At 45.5% G+C, this 20,909-nt stretch overlaps 1 protein-coding gene across 1 annotated transcript; it reads left to right on the plus strand.

Moving 5' to 3' along the window:
• The first annotated feature begins 2,209 nt into the window (after positions 1–2,209).
• On the plus strand, positions 2,210–10,076 carry RPL15 (ribosomal protein L15). The gene is made up of 4 exons (XM_040433096.1): positions 2,210–2,291; positions 2,734–2,914; positions 4,849–4,985; positions 9,721–10,076. The coding sequence occupies exons 2-4, from the start codon at positions 2,743–2,745 to the stop codon at positions 10,024–10,026; spliced, it is 615 nt and encodes a 204-aa protein (XP_040289030.1). The 5' UTR covers positions 2,210–2,291; positions 2,734–2,742; the 3' UTR covers positions 10,027–10,076.
• The last annotated feature ends 10,833 nt before the right edge of the window (positions 10,077–20,909 follow it).

Genomic DNA, 20,909 nt, shown 5'->3' on the forward strand with positions numbered 1-20,909 from the left:
TAATATTTTCTACAGCATTTTTAATGGAAGTCTGATGTGAATGAGGTCCAAGTGAGAGCACTGTGGCTGGCCCTGGTATTAATGCCCTGCCTCCCGACCACTGGGGCACTGTGGCCGGCCCGGGTATTAATGCTCTGCCTCCCGACCACTGGGGCACTGTGGCCGGCCCGGGTATTAATGCTCTGCCTCCCGACCACTGGGGCACTGTGGCCGGCCCTGGTATTAATGCCCTGCCTCCCGACCACTGGGGCACTGTGGCCGGCCCGGGTATTAATGCTCTGCCTCCCGACCACTGGGGCACTGTGGCCGGCCCGGGTATTAATGCTCTGCCTCCCAACCACTGGGGCACTGTGGCCGGCCCCGGTATTAATGCCCTGCCTCCCGACCACTGGGGCACTGTGGCTGGCCCTGGTATTAATGCCCTGCCTCCCGACCACTGGGGCACTGTGGCTGGCCCTGGTATTAATGCCCTGCCTCCCGACCACTGGGGCACTGTGGCCGGCCCTGGTATTAATGCCCTGCCTCCCGACCACTGGGGCACTGTGGCCGACCCCGGTATTAATGCCCTGCCTCCCGAACACTGGGGCACTGTGGCTGGCCCGGGTATTAATGCTCTGCCTCCCGACCACTGGGGCACTGTGGCCGACCCCGGTATTAATGCCCTGCCTCCCGACCACTGGGGCACTGTGGCCGGCCCTGGTATTAATGCTCTGCCTCCCGACCACTGGGGCACTGTGGCCGGCCCTGGTATTAATGCTCTGCCTCCCGACCACTGGGGCACTGTGGCTGGCCCTGGTATTAATGCTCTGCCTCCCGACCACTGGGGCACTGTGGCCGGCCCTGGTATAAATGCCCTGCCTCCCGACCACTGGGGCCGGCCCTGGTATTAATGCTCTGCCTCCCGACCACTGGGCCACTGTGGCTGACCCTGGTATTAATGCTCTGCCTCCCGACCACTGGGGCACTGTGGCCGGCCCTGGTATTAATGCTCTGCCTCCCGACTACTGGGGCACTGTGGCCGGCCCTGGTATTAATGCTCTGCCTCCCGACCACTGGGGCACTGTGGCCGGCCCTGGTATTAATGCTCTGCCTCCCGACCACTGGGGCACTGTGGCCGGCCCTGGTATTAATGCTCTGCCTCCCGACCACTGGGGCACTGTGGCCGGCCCTGGTATTAATGCTCTGCCTCCCGACCACTGGGGCACTGTGGCCGGCCCTGGTATTAATGCTCTGCCTCCTGACCACTGGGGCACTGTGGCCGGCCCCGGTATTAATGCTCTGCCTCCTGACCACTGGGGCACTGTGGCCGGCCCCGGTATTAATGCTCTGCCTCCTGACCACTGGGGCACTGTGGCCGGCCCTGGTATTAATGCTCTGCCTCCCGACCACTGGGGCACTGTGGCCGGCCCGGGTATTAATGCCCTGCCTCCCGACCACTGGGGCACTGTGGCCAGCCTCGGTATTAATGCTCTGCCTCCCGACCACTGGGGCACTGTGGCCGGCCCGGGTATTAATGCCCTGCCTCCCGACCACTTGGGCACTGTGGCCAGCCCGGGTATTAATGCTCTGCCTCCCGACCACTGGGGCACTGTGGCCGGCCCGGGTATTAATGCTCTGCCTCCCGACCACTGGGGCACTGTGGCCGGCCCGGGTATTAATGCTCTGCCTCCTGACCACTGGGGCACTGTGGCCGGCCCGGGTATTAATGCTCTGCCTCCCGACCACTGGGGCCACCACTTTTAGGGCTTATCCCCTGTGCAGAGGACTGCAAATATCTGTCTTCAATGCACAGGCACCGTCCGTGCGCACGCCTTTTGCAGATCCATTGACTAGAATGGGTCCATGATCCACGAGAGACGGTCCGTTTTTTTGCGGTGCGGAGGCACAGACCGAATTCTCACGGAAGACCTTCCTAGTGCTCTGTGTCCTGAGGATTACAGACCCATTCAAGGTGGGATAGGGAGTGCCCAGGGCAGGTGCCCACATGAGCCCTTACATTGATTTGTGGGCGCTGCAGCTACAGAGTGTGTTCATACAGTAGGGATACCTCTTCTACAGTACTAGTATACAGGATAGTCCTCCGCGAACACACCACTCTATTATACAGGAGGACTACAACTTCCAGAATGCCCTATTGCCCTGACACCTCTCCGTTCCCTAGTCTAGTGCGCCTTCAGGACTACATTTCCCAGAAGTCTTTGCCTGTCAGACAGGAAGCTGTCATCCTCTCGGCCTTGTAATAAGGCATTCTGGGTAAAACCGTCCTTCCTTTCCGGCTGCCGAGCCATCAGGTAATGGAGTCTTCCCCTTACACTCCTGGATGTGTAGCTTTCAATCCGCGTCCATCCGTCTCGGGGCACAGCGATCCCGGCATGTCTGCGCACCGTGCCCCCCGCCTTCCCGGTGACGCACCCGGTTACCGCTCCTGTGTGCGGATCCTCGGCCGTATTTGGGGGGTTTAGGTGCTTTATTGGCGGCCGCCCCGTGGAGGCCTCATCGCCGCGGTGTATGGCCGGCCATAGAGAAGTGTGTCCGTGTAGTATGGGCAGCAGTCTGCCTTGTGATGTACGTGCGGTTCTCTGTCTTGTGTGTGAACGGAGCCGCTGAACTGCCTGGCTGTAGTAGGAAGTCGTGCGAGCGCTTGCTTTACGTTACCGGGGTCTCCAGTGTGCAGGGGGTCAGTAGCTTCATGTTGTAGATCCAGTCTTTGATCTTCTTCTTCTCCTTCCGCAGTGAGCCATCATGGGTGCCTACAAGTACATGCAGGAGCTATGGAGGAAGAAGCAGTCGGATGTCATGAGGTTCCTCCTGCGTGTCCGCTGCTGGCAGTACCGCCAGCTGTCTTCTCTCCACCGGGCGCCGCGTCCCACCCGTCCCGACAAGGCTCGTAGACTGGGCTACAAGGCCAAGCAAGGTGTGTACATGGAACTACCTCAGAAGAGCCACCAGTTATACCTCTGGGTTACCGATATTGATGAACTATCCTCCGGATCAGATTTGGGGTCCATTCACACGTCCGTAGGTGTTTTGCGGTCTGCAAGTTGCGGATCCGCAAAACACTGACACCGGCAATGTGCATTCCGCATTTTGTGGACCGCACATCGCAGGCACTATAATAGAAAATGCCTAATGTCTGCAATTGTGGATAAGAATAGGACATGTTCTATTTTATTTATTTTTTCGTGAGCGGACAGCACGAAGCATCTGTTCGGCCCCATTGAAAATGAATGGGTCTGCAAAATCCGGTTCTGATCTGCGAAAAATCCGTGGATGTGTGAATGGACCCTAATGGGGGCTCTGACAGCCAGCACCCCTGCCGTGCAGTACAGAGCAGAAACAGAAGGCTGAGGATAGGTCCTCAATATCTGCAACCTGGACACCCCCTTTAAGGGTACATTTACAGGAGTCGTGTTTAGTTGTTTTTTTTGTTCAAGTGTCAAACTTTAAAACTCCTCCTGTAAATTGACCCTGGAGAGAAGTGCGGAGGCTGAGAGGCTCCTTTCACACTGGTGTTTTGGTTTCCGTTTGTGCGATCCGTTCAGGGCTCTCACACGCGGTCCACAACGGATCAGTTTTGCAGTAATGCATTCTGAATGGAAAAGGATCCGCATCAGTTCAGTCCCCATTCTGCTCTGGAGGTGGACACCAAAATACTGCCTGCGGATCCGTCCTGACACACAATGTAAGTCAATGGGGACGGATCCGTTTTCTCTGAAACAATAGAAGACGGATCTGTTCCCCGTTGACTTTCAATGTTGTTCATGACGGATGCTGCTGTATTATTGTAACGGAAGCATTTTGTAGATCCATGACTGATCCGCCAATGTGAAAGTAGCCCAACACTGACCCTCATGCAGAGGACATTTTCTCCTAGCATCCAGTTGGGTCACTTGCTGTGTTCCGGGTCCAGACACGTGCCCCCGTTAGACGACCTTACCAATGAATGGCCCATAGCCTGTCTCCCAGACCAGTGCACTCGTTCTCGCCTGTCGCACATTGTGGGTCAGTCCTCCGTGTGGTTTCTGATGTTTTCAGTTTGGTGCTGTTCACATTAGGTCCTGGTGTCCCTAAAGGACCTGTGATGGATCCCATTGACTAGGGCGTCATGCACACAACCGTTGTTTTGGTGTTCGTCCGAGCTGCGTTTTTTGCGGCTCAGATGAGGACTAATTCACTTCAGTGGGGCTGTCTGCATCCATTGCTCTGTTCCGTGAACCCACAAAAGAAAAGACTAGAACATCTGTCCTATTGTCCATTTTGGAGACAAGAACAGGCATTTCTATTATGGGAGGCCCGTTCCGCAAAACACTGCACGGTTGTGTGCATGTAGCCTTATGGTGAGGTTTTGTATGTTCTGATATTTGTCAGCAAGCATACCTCCCAGGGTGTCACTGAAAACCTGCCAGTGTGGACAGAGCCTAACAGCCGGTTCAGACCTGAGCGTTTTACAGCGCGTTCCGATGGGCTGTAAAACGCTCAACAAGGAGAAACCAATGCTTCCCTATCGGCATGGTTCTCACCTGGGCGTTTTACAGCGCGTACAATCGCGCTGTAAAACGCCTGAAGAAGTTCAGGAGCTTCTTTGGGGCGTAGTGTCGCGCGTTCCCGTACATAGACTTCCGGGAACACGCGACAATGGGCTTTCCGTTTTTTAGTTCATCCTCGTATAGTTCAATGGAGAATAAAAAAAACAGAAACCAGCATTGTCTGGTTTCCGTTGTTTTGGACGGGAAAGTCCTGTCGACCGCTGTAAAAGTGAACCCCTAGGGTGTATCTGTTGTATGTACAGTTCTGAATGACATGTATTATGCTCCTGTGTACATCTTAATGTTCTCTTTATGTGCATAGGGTATGTTATCTACCGTATCAGAGTTCGCCGTGGTGGTCGCAAACGCCCAGTGCCCAAGGGTGCAACCTATGGCAAGCCTGTGAACCATGGTATAAACCAGCTGAAGTTTGCTCGCAGCCTGCAATCTGTTGCTGAGGTAAGGAAGCTGCAGAAATCGGCGTAAGATGTCGCTGTTTACACCTATGTGCTGTCTAGAACTGGCCTTGGTGCTCACAGCAACCAATCGCAGCACAGCTTACTACTTTTCAGAGCAACTTAAAGCATGAAAGCTGAGCTCTGATTGGTTGCTATGATCCACCAGCCCCGACAGTTTTGTGTACTGAACTGTGGCTACGTTTCAGCTCTGGAAAGAACAGTAAGGAGCGGATCTTCAGGTCTGGAGGTGGTGCTGATTCTTGGTCAGAAATGTGGCTTAAAGGGAACCTGTCACCTCTACTCGGCTACCCTCACTGAGCGTTTCTGAATCTTCATTGTGTTACCCTAAACGTATAAATTACACTTAATTTCATTTGCAGACAGTCACTAAGTATGTGTTTTTGTACTTCCTGCCTTTTATGCCAATTGCCATAAGTCATCTCTTACTTGTGTGAACAGAGAAGAGTCATATTTTCAAGCTCTGACTCCTCTCAGGTTATTTTGCATATGTATCAAATCGGTTTTTATACACAATAAAAGCACACAGAGCTATGGGGACTGGGTATTGCGGATGTGCTAGCCGCCATCTAGCAACCCATGTCCTCAGCTCTATACCCAAAATCCAGGTGACAGGTTCCCTTTAAATCCACTGAGGAGATCGCAAGTGGTAGCCTCTTATGGCGTTGATGCCAGCTATCTGGTACAAGGAGATTGTAATCTGTTGTGGGGTAGATGCTGCTGAAGAGCTTGGCTTGCATCACTACGTGAAATTTCCAGGATAAAGTCTAAAGTGGTGGTCCAGGATTTTACGGTTGATGGCCTATCCTCTGGATAGGCTTCATCTGATCATTGGAGGTCAGACCCACCCCGTGGCCCTCCGATCAGCAGTTGTGTGGTAGCTTTGGTGGTGGAACCACACAGCTGTTTGTGTGTTGGATGGCGCTCTGCTCCCATTCACTTTAATGGGGTGATTATGCTTTTGGATTTTCAGCCACAGAATTGTGGCAGCTATAACCACTAGGAACTGTTAGTTTGGAACATCGTCTGGCTGTGCTTTGTCCGGTACCTGTACATGACTGAAGTTCTCCTGTGACTTTCTGTATGGATAGGTTTACATGGGTTCATTTCTGAATCAATTGAAGATATTTAATTTACTCATTAGGGTTGATGAAGCCTCAAAATTGTGATGCTTACTCTTCTTGACTATTAACCCTTTAATGACCAGCCTGTTCTGGGCCTCGCTGACTAAGCGTTTTTTCTTTTTTTCTTCATCGCGTTAGAACTATAACTTAATTTTTCCGTCTATATGGCTGTATGAGGGCTTATTTTTTGCGTGACAAGTTGTAGTTTTTATTGGCGTTATTTTGGGGTACACACAACTTTCTCTAACTTTTATAACCGTATTTTTTGCCCCATAAGACACACTTTCTCTCTCTCTCCCCTCCCCCCCCTAAAATTGGGGGGATAACAAGGCAGAAAAATAATAAATGTGCATTGCTTGGTACATCGCAGGCTGTGCTGCATAAAAAAACAGCAGCCTGCGATTTACCAGACATCCGTGTACCTGGAGAGGGAGCCCGGCGGCCGCGGCGTGTGCTTGTGGATCGGGATGGCCGCTGGGTGGTAGGGTCAGGTGGTGTGGCTGGTGCACGATGATAAGGAACGGCCAGCCCTGTCTGGAGCTTGGCAGGGATTGGCCGGCTAATTTGCGGTGAGAACATTGGTGGGAGCAGGCAGATGAGGGGCGGAGTAGGCTTTCCTGCCACACATGCCTGCTCCTGTGTCCGTGGCATGGCGGGCATTCACATTGGGGCTCTTATCTGAGGTCTGGTTTGGTCCTCTTTTAAAACCTAAGTGCGTCTTATAGGGCGAAAAATGCGGTAACTTTCTGGGAGGGAGATGGGGGGGGACGGCAGCAATACTGCCACTGCGTTTTAGGTTATTAATTTTACGATGTTCATTTTTCGGTATAAATAACTCTTCTTTGGGTCAGTACGATTAGTGATACCAAATACATATAGTTTTACATTTTACAACTTTTTTTTGCAAAGCCTTTTTCTTAAATAAAAAATAAAATGTTTGTGCATTGCTGCTTCCCAAGACCCATAACTTTATTTTTCTTTCTATGAAGTTGAGGGCTTGATTTTTGCAGGATGACTTGTATTTTTCATTGGTATAATTTTGGAGTAAAAATCGCTTGTTAAGTTTTTTTTTTCCGGTGGCAGCTAAGAATAAATTAGCACCGGAACGGTACCGTACGGATGCGGCAATACCAAACATATGGGGAATATTTTATTTTTTGACAAATTTTTTTTGGGGATTGAAAAGCGTATTTTCAATGGGGGGGGAAAAAACATTTTTTTTAATGGGATTTTTTGAGTAAAAGGCTGATCTAGGGCCTACATCAGACCCCAGGCAGCCTTCACACACACCAACACCCCACGATCACATTTGGGGGGTGCCAATGGGAGACCGGAGTCCGCTCCCTCTGTCAGCACTTTAGATGCGGCGGGAGCCATTGCCTGCGGCATGCAAAGTGTTAAACAGCCCAGATTGGCACACCTGCTGGTCCGGGCTGTTAGAGCAGGGCCTCTCATGTGAAAAAGTGGCACCCCAGCCTAAGGCCCCTTAGTGACTGCCATAAAAAACACATGGGTAGTCACTAAGGGGTTAAGTAGTAGGTCCGAATGAGAGTATAGTGTGTACAGTGCAGCGCAAGCTGTGTTCTGATCCTGCAGCTCCATGTCTGGCAGTGGAGGAGTGTGTCCCTCCCTTCCCACTGATATTGCTGGTAGTGGCCATCCATGATAATGTGGCGCGAGCTCAGGGTGGGAGAGTGTCAGGGAGGAATGGTGAAGAATAGTTGCCACATGGGAGCGGAGGTTCCACTTCCATCTGCTGACTTACATTGCATCTTGTGTTTTCCCCTTCTGTGTGTGCTACCCACACAGTCCAGTCTGCAGAATCAGGTTTTGGGTTTGACCAGCCTGAAATAAAGGCAACCAAAAAGATGTGAATGTTTAGCAAGAGGCCAAAAGAATAGAGGAACGTTGGGGTTAATGTGACTAACTCCAATGTTGAGAGAAATGACTTGTGAGGCACACGGTGTCATTTCTTTAGTACCTCCATGTGCCTCATTAAGTGACCCCATCAAGTACGACCTCACATAATGGGCAACATGGGGTTACTTACTATTGATGCGAGGCCCACGATATTACTTTAGTACCTCACATTATTAGTAAGTAACCCCATCATGTACAGTACAGACAAAGTTTGGACACCTTCTCATTCAAAGTTTTCTTTATTTTCATGACTATGAAAATCGTAGATTCACACTGAAGGCATCAAAACTATGAATTAACACATGTGGAATTATATACATAACAAACAAGTGTGAAACAACAGAAAATATGTCATATTCTAGGTTCTTCAAAGTAGCCACCTTTTGCTTTGATTACTGCTTTGCACACTCTTGGCATTCTCTTGATGAGCTTCAAGAGGTAGTCCCCTGAAATGGTTTTCACTTCACAGGTGTGCCCTGTCAGGTTTAATAAGTGGGATTTCTTGCCTTTATAAATGGGTTTGGGACCATCAGTTGCGTTGAGAAGTCAGGTGGATACACCGCTGATAGTCCTACTGAATAGACTGTTAGCTGCTTTTTTCTTGCCATAATACAAATTCTAACAGTCTATTCAGTAGGACTATCAGCTGTGTATCCACCTGACTTCTCCTCAACGCAACTGATGGTCCCAACCCTATTTATAAGGCAAGAAATCCCACTTATTAAACCTGACAGGGCACACCTGTGAAGTGAAAACCATTTCAGGGGACTACCTCTTGAAGCTCATCAAGAGAATGCCAAGAGTGTGCAAAGCAGTAATCAAAGCAAAAGGTGGCTACTTTGAAGAACCTAGAATATGACATATTTTCTGTTGTTTCACACTTGTTTTGTTATGTATATAATTCCACATGTGTTAATTCATAGTTTTGATGCCTTCATAGTCATGAAAATAAAGAAAACTCTTTGAGGTGTGTCCAAACTTTTGGTCTGTACTGTATGTCACACACTAACCCCGGGTTGCCTATCATGTCATTGAGGCACGTGGTTTCATCGATTTGGACCTTCATGTGCCTAACATTAACCGCACACATCAATGACCTCATATAACAGTACCATTTAGTACAAGAACTGCTCCAGGTCTGATTGTACAGGGTCATCCGGCTGCGTGATTTTTCTAGTAAAGAGCTGTTTCCCCCACAAAACCTAGAAAGTCTTTTGTTTTGGTTTTTGTTTGGCTTTATGGTAGAAACGGCAGGATAGTGTAGTGCTGTACTTGGCTATCTTTAGCAGTCCCATAGTGAATGAATGGAACAGCAGGGCACATTCCCCAACCTGCTGCTTTATCAGATCAGAGGATGGGACTCCCGTTCTTCGGATTGGTGGGGTCCCAGCAGTCTGTTAGTTCTATCCTGGGCATAGGGGACATTTTAAAACTTAGCCCAACCTCTTTATTCATTTGACTCCAAAATGTCTCATCTGAGCGGAATCCTTGTGTTGCTGGAAATAGACTTTGAGCTGGTGTTACACAGGGACTATTTCAGCAGTGCAGCATCTATAGCGTGAGGATTGTTGTACAGAGATGTATTTCTATATGCCACAGTCAACCTCTGTTCAGCCTTATTAAAGCGTCCCCTACACTGAGTGAACTGATCTGATTTTCTTTGGTCCTTTATAGGAGCGTGCTGGCCGTCACTGTGGAGGACTTCGAGTTCTTAACTCTTACTGGGTTGGTGAGGACTCTACCTACAAGTTCTTTGAGGTCATCCTCATTGACACCTTCCACAAGGCAATCAGACGCAATCCAGATACCCAATGGATCACAAAGGCTGTGCACAAGCACAGAGAAATGCGCGGCCTGACATCTGCTGGCAAGAAGAGCCGTGGCCTTGGAAAGGGCCACAAGTTCCATCTCACAATTGGTGGCTCCCGTCGTGCTGCCTGGAGAAGACGCAACACTCTGCAGCTCCACCGTTACCGTTAATTGGAATAGTACTTGTAAATTTCACAAAAATAAAGTTCTTTGGACAAATGTTTGGTATTGCTTGTGGTATTTCTAGATGATGGAAGCAACAGCATTTTAATCTGTCTTTGAATGTTCTCATTCTAGAATATGGTACCTTTTTCCTTAACCACTTCATATCCGCCCATGGGATCTAAACATCCTATGGGTGGATCTTTATCTCTGGACGTTATGGAACGTCCATTCAGAGATGGCAACTGCACGCTAATCGTGCAGCTGCCGAGCGGGGACCTGCGGTCAGTGACAGCAGGGCACCCCAGGGAGAAGGCAGACCCTGTTCCTCGGTGTCCCTGCCTTTTTAGATCGCTGTATTCTAGATGCGCTTCCTGTCCCGGCCCAGTGGTCATGTGACCACTGGGGCCGGGAGAGTGCAGGAGCTGTCGGGTCTTCCATAGACCTCCGATCAGCACTACACTGAGGCTGTACAGGTGTATTTCCCCTGTCAGCCCCAGTTACAGAAGAAATCAATAGTGAAAAAAAGTGGTTAAATGTCCCCCAGTGGTCTTGTATGACCTTATGGGGGATGCAAAGTGTAAAATAAGTGTTTTTAAAAAATAAGTTTCACATGTTGGGAAAAAAATTAAAAATCCCCAATTAAGTAATAAAAAAAAGTAAAAAATAAATAAAATACATATTTGGTATTGCAGTGTCTGTAACGACCAGCTCTATAAATATATCACATGATCCACCCTGTCCGATAAACACCATAAAAACTAAAAGCCATTTTTCTCACCTTGCATTACAAAGTGCAAATCCAAGTGATCAAAAAGGCATATGTCCCACAAAATTGTACCAATAAAACGTCACCTCATCCTGCAAAAAAATGAGCCCCTACACAAGAAAATCGCAAAAAAAAAACTATAGCGCTCAGAACATGGAGACATTAAAACATAATTTTTTTTTGTTTCAAAAATGCTATTGTTAGCGAAATTTTTAAAAATATACATATTGTGTATTGCCGCGTACGTAACGCAGGGCCTTGTTGGTAGGTTGTCCCGGTTCTTCCGGAGGGCTGCAGCAGGAGGAGGTGTCGCAGAGCAAAGTGGATCGCTCCTCTCGGTGTAAGTCCGGCACGTGCTGGCAACCCTGTGCTCATTATCCGTGTTCCGGTGAAGGAACCGCTTGAGGCAGTGGTAGGGGGCGTTTCCATGAGCGCCAGGGAGCTCTTCCAAGGCAGAGGAAGTGACTTCAGGTCACGGCGTCAGCGGAGTGATGTAAGCGTTGCATGATGACGTGGGTTTCGACTTCCTAACTGATGTCAGCGTGCTGTAAAGAGGCGGGCTTAAAATGAAGAACGTCGGGGCTCATATGGTATCTGCGTTCTAATACAGTTCGACTCCTGCAAACAGGATGTCTCTACAAGCGGACAGCGATTCTACCCGCAAGACCACTGATACCTCTAGGCCCTCCAACCCGGTAAGCCTTTTACCTGTTAAATTTGTACTTGTCACTAATTTTATCTGTGCACAAGGGGCTACTTCGGTGACGGTTCTGGCTTAAAAGTAATATCTGCTTAGGGGTCTCCCTCAACATTATATTTTCTAAGGGAGAGCAATTATTAAAAGAGCCGTCCCAAAAGAAGAAATGTGCAATATGTAAAAAGGGTCTCCAGGCTCCAAAAAAGCCTTGTGTCTAAGATGTGCCAATAAGGTAGTCTCGGAAGAAACTCCTAACCTAGTAGATAGCCTGAGGGCCATGATTTAAACAGGGGATTGGAGCGGTGGTTGAAGAAAAGCTTTCGGCCATTTCTCCTAGAGCAGTGTTCCCCCAACTCCAGCCCTCGGGGCCCACCTTTCGGTCATGCTTTCAGGATTTCCTTAGTATCCAGCAGGTGATACAATTAGTGTTGATGAATCAGCACTTACCTCAGGCATTCATTATGTGGGATATTCTCAAATCATGACCTAACCCCTCAGGTGAACGCTGTAAAAATAAACTGTGCTAAAACCAATTTATTGGTCCCTTTGCCCATAAAGTGTACTAATAAATGATCAAAAAATCATATGTACCCAAAAATGGTACCAATAAAAACATCAACACTTCCCGCAAAAAAACAAACCCATGCACAAGACTATTGGCAGAAAAATATGGAGTTTAGAAAATGGAGACACAATTAAAAAAAAAAAAATGCTTTATGTAAAACTGAAACAGACATTTGATATAATTGCGTCTAACAACCTGCTCTAAAAAATTACACGATGTACCCTGTCAGATGAATGTTGTAAAAAATAAAAACTGCCAAAACAGACTTTTTTTTTTTTTTTTGTTACCTTGCCCACATAAAATAATATAGAGCAATTAAAAATCATATGTACCCCAAAATAGTACCAATAAAACTGGCACCTTATCCACTAGTTTCCAAAATGGGGTCACTTTGATTGTTTCGACTAAGGCTGCGTTCACACGGGCGAGTTTTCCGCACAGGTGCAATGCAGGAGGTGAACGAATTGCACCCGCACTGAATACCGACCCATTCATTTCTATGGGGCTGTTCACATGAGCGGGGATTTTCACGCATCACTTGTGCGTTGCATGAAAATCGCAGCATGCTCTATATTCTGCGTTTTTCACGCAACGCAGGCCCCATAGAAGTAAATGGGGTTGCGTGAAAATCCCAAGCATCCGCAAGCAAGTGCGGATGCGGTGTGATTTTTCACGCACGGTTGCTAGGAGACGATCGGGATGGAGACCCGAGCATTCTGTATTCAGAATGCTATTATTTTCCCTTATAACCATGTTATAAGGGAAAATAATAGCATTCTGAATGCATAGTAAAATAGCACTGGAGGGGTTAAAAAAAAAAAAGTTATTCACCTTAGTCCACTTGTTCGCGCAGCCCGGCATCTCCTGTCTCCTTTGCTGAACAGGACCTGTGGTGACGTCACTCCGGTCATCACATGGTGATGGATCATGTGATGACCGGAGTGACGTCACCACAGGTCCTGTTCAGCAAAGGAGACAGGAGATGCCGGGCTGCGCGAACAAGTGGACTAAGGTGAGTTAAATAATTTATTTTTAACCCCTTCAGTGCTATTTTACTATGCATTCTGTATTCAGAATGTAGTATTTTCCCTTATAACATGGTTACAAGGGAAAATAATAGCAATCTACACAACCCCGATCCCAAGCCCGAACTTCTGTGAAGAAGTTCGGGTACCAAACATGCGCGATTTTTCTCACGCGAGTGCAAAACACATTACAATGTTTTGCACTCGCGCGTGTTCTCGCAACGCACCCGCACATTTTCCCGCAACGCCCGTGTGAACTCGGCCTAAGGGTGCATCAGGGAGGCTTCAAATGGGACATGGCATCTAAAGACCAGTTCAGCAAAATCTGCCTTCCAAAAACCATACGGCACTCCTTTTCTGCGCCCTGCCGTTTGCCCTTACATCAGTTTACGACCACATGTGGGGTGTTTCTGTAAACCACAGAATCAGGGTAATAAATATTGAGTTTTGTTTTGGCTGTTAACCTTCGATGTGTTAAAGAAAAAAATGGATTAAAATGGAAAATCTGCCAAAAAAGTGAAATTTAGAAATGTCATCTCCATTGTCCTTTAATTCTTGTGGAACAACTAAAGGGTTAACAAAGTTTGTAAAATCCGTTTTAAGTAACATAAGGGGTGTAGTTTGTACAATGGAGTAGTTTCCACTATGTAAGCCCCACAAAGTGACTTCAGACCTGAACTGGTCCTTAAAAAGTGGTTTTTGGAAATTTTCATAAAAATTAAGAATTCTAAGCTTTCTAACATCCTAAAAAAATAAAATGACATTTACAAAATGATGCCAACATAAAGTAGACATATGGGGAATGTTAAGTAATAAATATTTTGAGGTATCACTTTCTGTTTTAAAAGCTGAGAAATTGAAATTTTGAAAATTGCAAATTTTACAATTTTTTTGTAAATTTTGGATTTTATAAATAAAGGTGAAATATATAAATGGAAAAATGACGGATACACAGGCTACTCTTAGCTTCAATGCGGATGACGCTGCAAGGATCCTGTCTAAAGTGACATCTTCGAATGAATTTCTAACTATTCCGACAAGTGAATTCAAGAAGAGACATTGGGAGCGAGAGTGGAGGAGACTCTCTTCCTATGAATTACACGCTACAACTCTAGCTGAGTATCACAGATTAATCGTATCCCGAGGGGTATGCGAGTACACCTATGTCCCACCTTTTATCCAGAGGACCCCACCTATTGCAAGGACTTTGAAAAAATAATTAATAAATGTTCCCTGGATTTGATACTTTTGACTGTGGACAGGTTGCAGAAATCAATTGCAGAACTAAAAAAAGAAAAGATTGACAGTACTGAACAGCATCTAAAGGATTCCTTGTCCTCTGACGATTTCACCAAACTGAAGGAGTCCGTGGAAAACTATATTGTGACATCGGAAAGAGACAAAAGAAAAGATCAAAATTCCTCTGAGATAGTGAGGATTATATACTAAATAAAGTATATAGATTGCAGGATACATCACAAAGATATCGACCTGGCTACAGGGGAGGATCCAGCATTGGAAGCTATCATACCTTAAGTTCAGGGAGCAATACCAATGGCTCACAGGAGACACGCCCTTTTTTCAGGCAGTGCTACGGACGGCTTCCACCACGAAGAAACGCGGGGCGGGCCGAAAGCATCGGAGGTCCGGAGCCACGACAGCTACCACTGAACATGACGACGCGGTCGCAGGTAGGCAACCATCTTTAGTTATTAATTTATCCTCGAAATACATAGACTAGGTCCAGTTACGGATGTTGGGAAAAGGTTTATCCTTCAGCCCTACCTGCCGATTTGATACTTTCCAAATGGATGTTGATTTGCAACAATTCTTTCGGAAGATACAGTTGAAAGCACCCTTTTCCATGAAGGAAATGCCATACAATGTATTAGCTGTGGAGGATACTAATCAAGACCAAGCAGATATGATTAAGCTATCAGATCTAAATCTGAGGCTTTAAAAGTACTTTTGTTCCACGTAGGAATCGCCATCCAGCAGAGACATTTATCCATCTAGTGACCAAGGATATACAACAAGAGGGCTATATATATCACAGAACATTACTATGTCAGAGAGACTAGCCATACATAACCTAATAGAAGATGACACCTTAATAATCAAGCCAGCAGATAAAGGTGGCTCGATAGTCATTATGTTCAAAACCAATACACATGTACCTATTTGAGACTAAATGGAAACCTGGTATTTCAAATAAAATCTAAAATACTAGATATGATTAAGAAACATACAGATCGGGGTATGATTGATGGGAAACTCCATGCTTTTTTGATGAACCACTCACCAGTGACGCCAGTGTTCTATATACTCCCAAAAGTGCACAAAACATTGGAAGATCCGCCGGGCCGACCTATTGTGGCCTCAGTTGATTATATTTGATCCCCGCTAGCAATAGTTGTGGAGAGAGCACTGACGCCACTGGTGAAGGATACAGATTCTTTCTTGCTTGAAACTTCATATTCTTTGCTGATTAAACAGGAACTGAAAATGATCCCTAAATATTGCTGGTTGGTGACCATTGACGTGGTCAGTTTGTACACCTCTATAGAGCATAAGAAGGGTTTAGAAGCTACATTAGCTTTGTTGCGATTGCTCAGAGAGACAACACAAGTTCTTTATGGATCTGCTGTATTCGATACTGTATGAGAATAATTTTTTGTTTGGAGATTCCTTTTTTATTGCAGCAACGGGGGACCGCGATGGGTTCGAATGTGGCCCCGCCCTACACAAATGCATTTATGTAATTTTTTTGAAAAGCAACATGTCTACACACACCAATTATTTCAGGAGAATGCATTGACATGGAAAAGATTTATCAATAAAATTTTTGGCGTATGGGCAGGGCCACTCAAATCCCTCCTATATCCTTCTTTGAAGATCTAAATAATATCTGCCCTGAATTGAAGTTCACACTAACATATGACCAAAGTTTGGTAAATTTCCTAGATACTACAGTGGTGAAAAAGGAAGATGGGTCACTATATACTGACCTTTACAGGAAGAATACAGATAGGAAGTGTTTTACACTTTCAGAGTGCACACCCACCAGCCCTAAAAAAGGGCTTTGGGGTTACCCCCAAAGATGTATTAATGGAGGCACAGAGAGATCTTGAACCATCGGTTATTGCCAGGAATAGGGGGAATCGTATAGCCCTTATACATAAATTCCACCCTTTCAACCTCCGTTTTCACAACATCGTCCGCAAACACTGGCATATTTTGTGGAAATCATATCCATCAGTAGAGGAATTTAACAATCCACCGCTTATTTGTAATAAGCGCAACCCCACACTTAGAGACCGGTTAGTGCGGGCAGGTGTTGGGGGTAAGAGAAGTGGTTCAGTACAAAGAACCCTCACACATCAAAAGACAGGAACATTTCTGTGGCGGAACCCGCCTCGCCACTGGGCATTGGAGAGGCCTGGCTGCCCGCCTCCTACCTGCTGACTATGGCCCCTGGTAAATTGGTACGTTTGAATGCAATATTTGGGCATGTGGTATTTCATATTGCTGCTACTGGCCCTTTAATGGCCATCCGTGGACATGTTATGACTTTTAGGAACAATGCCCCTTTAAGACTGTGTAGCAGATTGCATTCAGGCTGTCTTTAATATTATGTGTGTTATTATGGGTTCGGTTAAATTGTATTGCTATGTATTGTAAACTGTATACTCTGTTAAGGCATTGCTTTTCTGTGCCTCTTCTCCTCCCCTTTTTCCTGTCCCATTGTTTCCCCAGCAATGTGTTGTCGCAGGGACACCAGTTTAAACCAGCTGTTCTGTCCCTCCTCAATCTCCCATCAGCCCTTGCTATTGTCTGGCCCCACCCTTCCTTGTACCATAGTCCTAGGTACCCTATTGTATGTAAATGAGGCTGGTGGGTTTAAAGTAGTGTGCTGTGTCTAAATAAAGTGAGTTCCTGTTTTAACCCTCAAGGTGAAGTGTCGTCTCATTCTTGGGGGAGGATTTATTGCATGCTGTCCCAGTTTGACTGCTAGGAGTGAAAACCTATTCGTATGGTTCCTATTCAACTGCCTACAGCATTCACATGCTTGAAGAGGATTTATAGGCTTCTTCGGTTCGGTGATTGTGGTGTCTGCCAGAGTGCTTGGAAACCTCAGGAAAACGCTAGGCGCATCCGTAAACGGAGGTACTCAGTCGGGGTGCCAGGTGATCCGTTACAATTTCCTTGTTTGCATTGTATGCAATGCTCAAATGTGCTGAAAGGCCAGTTTTTTTTCATCACCCACCTACAGGAAAGGCTTTCAAGATTAAGGGATACTATACATGTGACACCACAAATGTAATATATTTAATAAAGTGCCCTTATGGATTGATATATATACAGTACAGACCAAAAGTTTGGACACACCTTCTCATTCAAAGAGTTTTCTTTATTTTCATGACTATGAAAATTGTAGATTCACACTGAAGGCATCAAAACTATGAATTAACACATGTGGAATTATATTCATAACAAACAAGTGTGAAACAACTGAAAATATGTCATATTCTAGGTTCTTCAAAGTAGCCACCTTTTGCTTTGATTACTGCTTTGCACACTCTTGGCATTCTCTTGATGAGCTTCAAGAGGTAGTCCCCTGAAATGGTTTTCACTTCACAGGTGTGCCCTGTCAGGTTTAATAAGTGGGATTTCTTGCCTTATAAATGGGGTTGGGACCATCAGTTGCGTTGAGGAGAAGTCAGGTGGATACACAGCTGATAGTCCTACTGAATAGACTGTTAGAATTTGTATTATGGCAAGAAAAAAACAGCTAAGTAAAGAAAAACGAGTGGCCATCATTACTTTATGAAATGAAGGTCAGTCAGTCAGCCGAAAAATTGGGAAAACTTTGAAAGTAAGGGCTATTTGACCATGAAGGAGTGTGATGGGGTGCTGCGCCAGATGACCTGGCCTCCACAGTCACCGGACCTCAACCCAATCGAGATGGTTTGGGGTGAGCTGGACCGCAGAGTGAAGGCAAAAGGGCTAACAAGTGCTAAGCATCTCTGGGAACTACTTCAAGACTGTTGGAAGACCATTTCAGGGGACTACCTCTTGAAGCTCATCAAGAGAATGCCAAGAGTGTGCAAAGCAGTAATCAAAGCAAAAGGTGGCTACTTTGAAGAACCTAGAATATGACATATTTTCAGTTGTTTCACACTTGTTTGTTATGTATATAATTCCACATGTGTTAATTCATAGTTTTGATGCCTTCATAGTCATGAAAATAAAGAAAACTCTTTGAATGAGAAGGTGTGTCCAAACTTTTGGTCTGTACTGTATATATAGAGGTAAAACCATGCAGGCGGTTAAAGATCGAATCTGTAAGCATAAATCCACTGTGCGAAAGAAGAATCTCCTATTACCTATACCATTTCATTTTCATGAATGCAAACATTGGATTTCACAGTTAAGGTATCAGTCAGTCATAGAACAGATCCAACAGCCAAGAAGAGGGGGAATAGTAAAAAAAATTATAATAATGCTACTCAAGAGAGAAGCATTCTGGATCCATCCATTAGATACCCTGCAACCGAGGGGTCTAAACAGGGATTATGAGGTGATGACTTTTTGATTGATTGGTAATTCTTTTGCAGACTGCAATACAACGTTAATACAGTGGATTACCGCAAACCTTCGGGTATAATGATGTAAGATGGACTAATACATTGTTTTTTTTGTTTTTTTTTCCATTGACATATTGACTGATTACATCACTTCCTGCTTGCATAATTAAGTGATGTCATGAACATGTGATCCAATTGTATCCAGATAACATCGTGCCTTGCTGGATTCCAATTCACTTTAATGGGATACTGCAAGCAGCGTTTTGGTGTCCGCCTCCAGAGCGGAATGGAGGCTGAACGGAGGCAAACTGATGCATTCTGAACGGATCCTTATCCATTCAGTATAGAATAGAACCGGCACTCACAACATTAGGAATTCACGTGGGACTGAGATATAGTTTTAAAATTTATTAAACAAATTTATCAAACAAATACCCCTGTGGACACTGGGTTAAAAATACTTATATAAAATTACTTATAAAAATGAATAAAATGGTCATATAACATATATTGGAACACCTTTCCGTGTAATTCACTATGCCGAATCAAGCTGCATCCGTATCTTCCCCAATGGGTCCGACTCGTTGGATCACAGCTGTCTATGGCAGAGTGAACCAGGACTGGCCTAATAGCTGTGTTCGAATGTAATGACTTGCATACAAATTTCATACAATCAATGCGTATAGGATGTACAGAGTATCACCATACAGGGCGAGAGATGTAAATTATTCCATACAATCAATGCGTATATGATGTACAAAGTATCACCATGCAGGGCAAGAGATGTAAATTATTCGGATGTAGTCCGTAATGTCACTTCATATAAAATAGAGATTGTCCATCCGCTATAGGGTATCTTAAATATCTGAGTGTACTGGATATCAGTTCAATTATCCGGCATATCTGTTACACATGCACTTGTATCATTTGTTAGCATTCAACGATGCGGTGCAACTCCACTTATATTGGAATTGTATTTACTCACTGTGGTCTCACTGTATCCATTCCGCTGGAGGGTTACTGCCCTGGCGTCCCACGCTTCAACCTTTCTCCGCTGTAGCTGTGTCGGTTCCGGTTTTACCAAGGTCTCGTCTCTAGTCTCGCGACAGACCTTTCTCGGATACTATGTTTCCGTGAGTCCTACAGCAATTACGATCTTGTGTGAAACAAATATAAAGTTTCCACGTCTTTGTTGTAGATAGAATTTTCGTCTTTTTAGTACATAACCATGTACCGCCGAAATGGTGGTCTCACAGGTATTACGCCCAGACGCGTTTCGAGATATCTTATCTCTTCCCCACTTGGATACAGTGAGACCACAGTGAGTAAATACAATTCCAATATAAGTGGAGTTGCACCGCATCGTTGAATGCTAACAAATGATACAAGTGCATGTGTAACAGATATGCCGGATAATTGAACTGATATCCAGTACACTCAGATATTTAAGATACCCTATAGCGGATGGACAATCTCTATTTTATATGAAGTGACATTACGGACTACATCCGAATAATTTACATCTCTTGCCCTGCATGGTGATACTTTGTACATCATATACGCATTGATTGTATGGAATAATTTACATCTCTCGCCCTGTATGGTGATACTCTGTACATCCTATACGCATTGATTGTATGAAATTTGTATGCAAGTCATTACATTCGAACACAGCTATTAGGCCAGTCCTGGTTCACTCTGCCATAGACAGCTGTGATCCAACGAGTCGGACCCATTGGGGAAGATACGGATGCAGCTTGATTCGGCATAGTGAATTACACGGAAAGGTGTTCCAATATATGTTATATGACCATTTTATTCATTTTTATAAGTAATTTTATATAAGTATTTTTAACCCAGTGTCCACAGGGGTATTTGTTTGATAAATTTGTTTAATAAATTTTAAAACTATATCTCAGTCCCACGTGAATTCCTAATGTTGTGAGTGCCGGTTCTATTCTATACTTATTTATCAATTAGAACTAGGGGTGTTTCTTCGAACCTGTGCACCAATCGTGTTAAACCTGAGTGAGCCACCTGCTTAATATTTATACCTTATCCATTCAGAATGCATTGGGGCTAAACTGATCTGTTTTGGGCCGCTTGTGAGAGCCCTTAAACGGATCTCACAAGCGGACCCAGAAACGCCAGTGTGAAAGTAGCCTTAGACATACAGTACAGACCAAAAGTTTGGACACACCTTCTCATTCAAAGAGTTTTCTTTATTTTCATGACTATGAAAATTGTA

This window comes from Bufo bufo, chromosome 5 (genome assembly GCF_905171765.1).
Source record: "Bufo bufo chromosome 5, aBufBuf1.1, whole genome shotgun sequence".
Taxonomy (NCBI): Eukaryota; Metazoa; Chordata; class Amphibia; order Anura; family Bufonidae; genus Bufo; species Bufo bufo.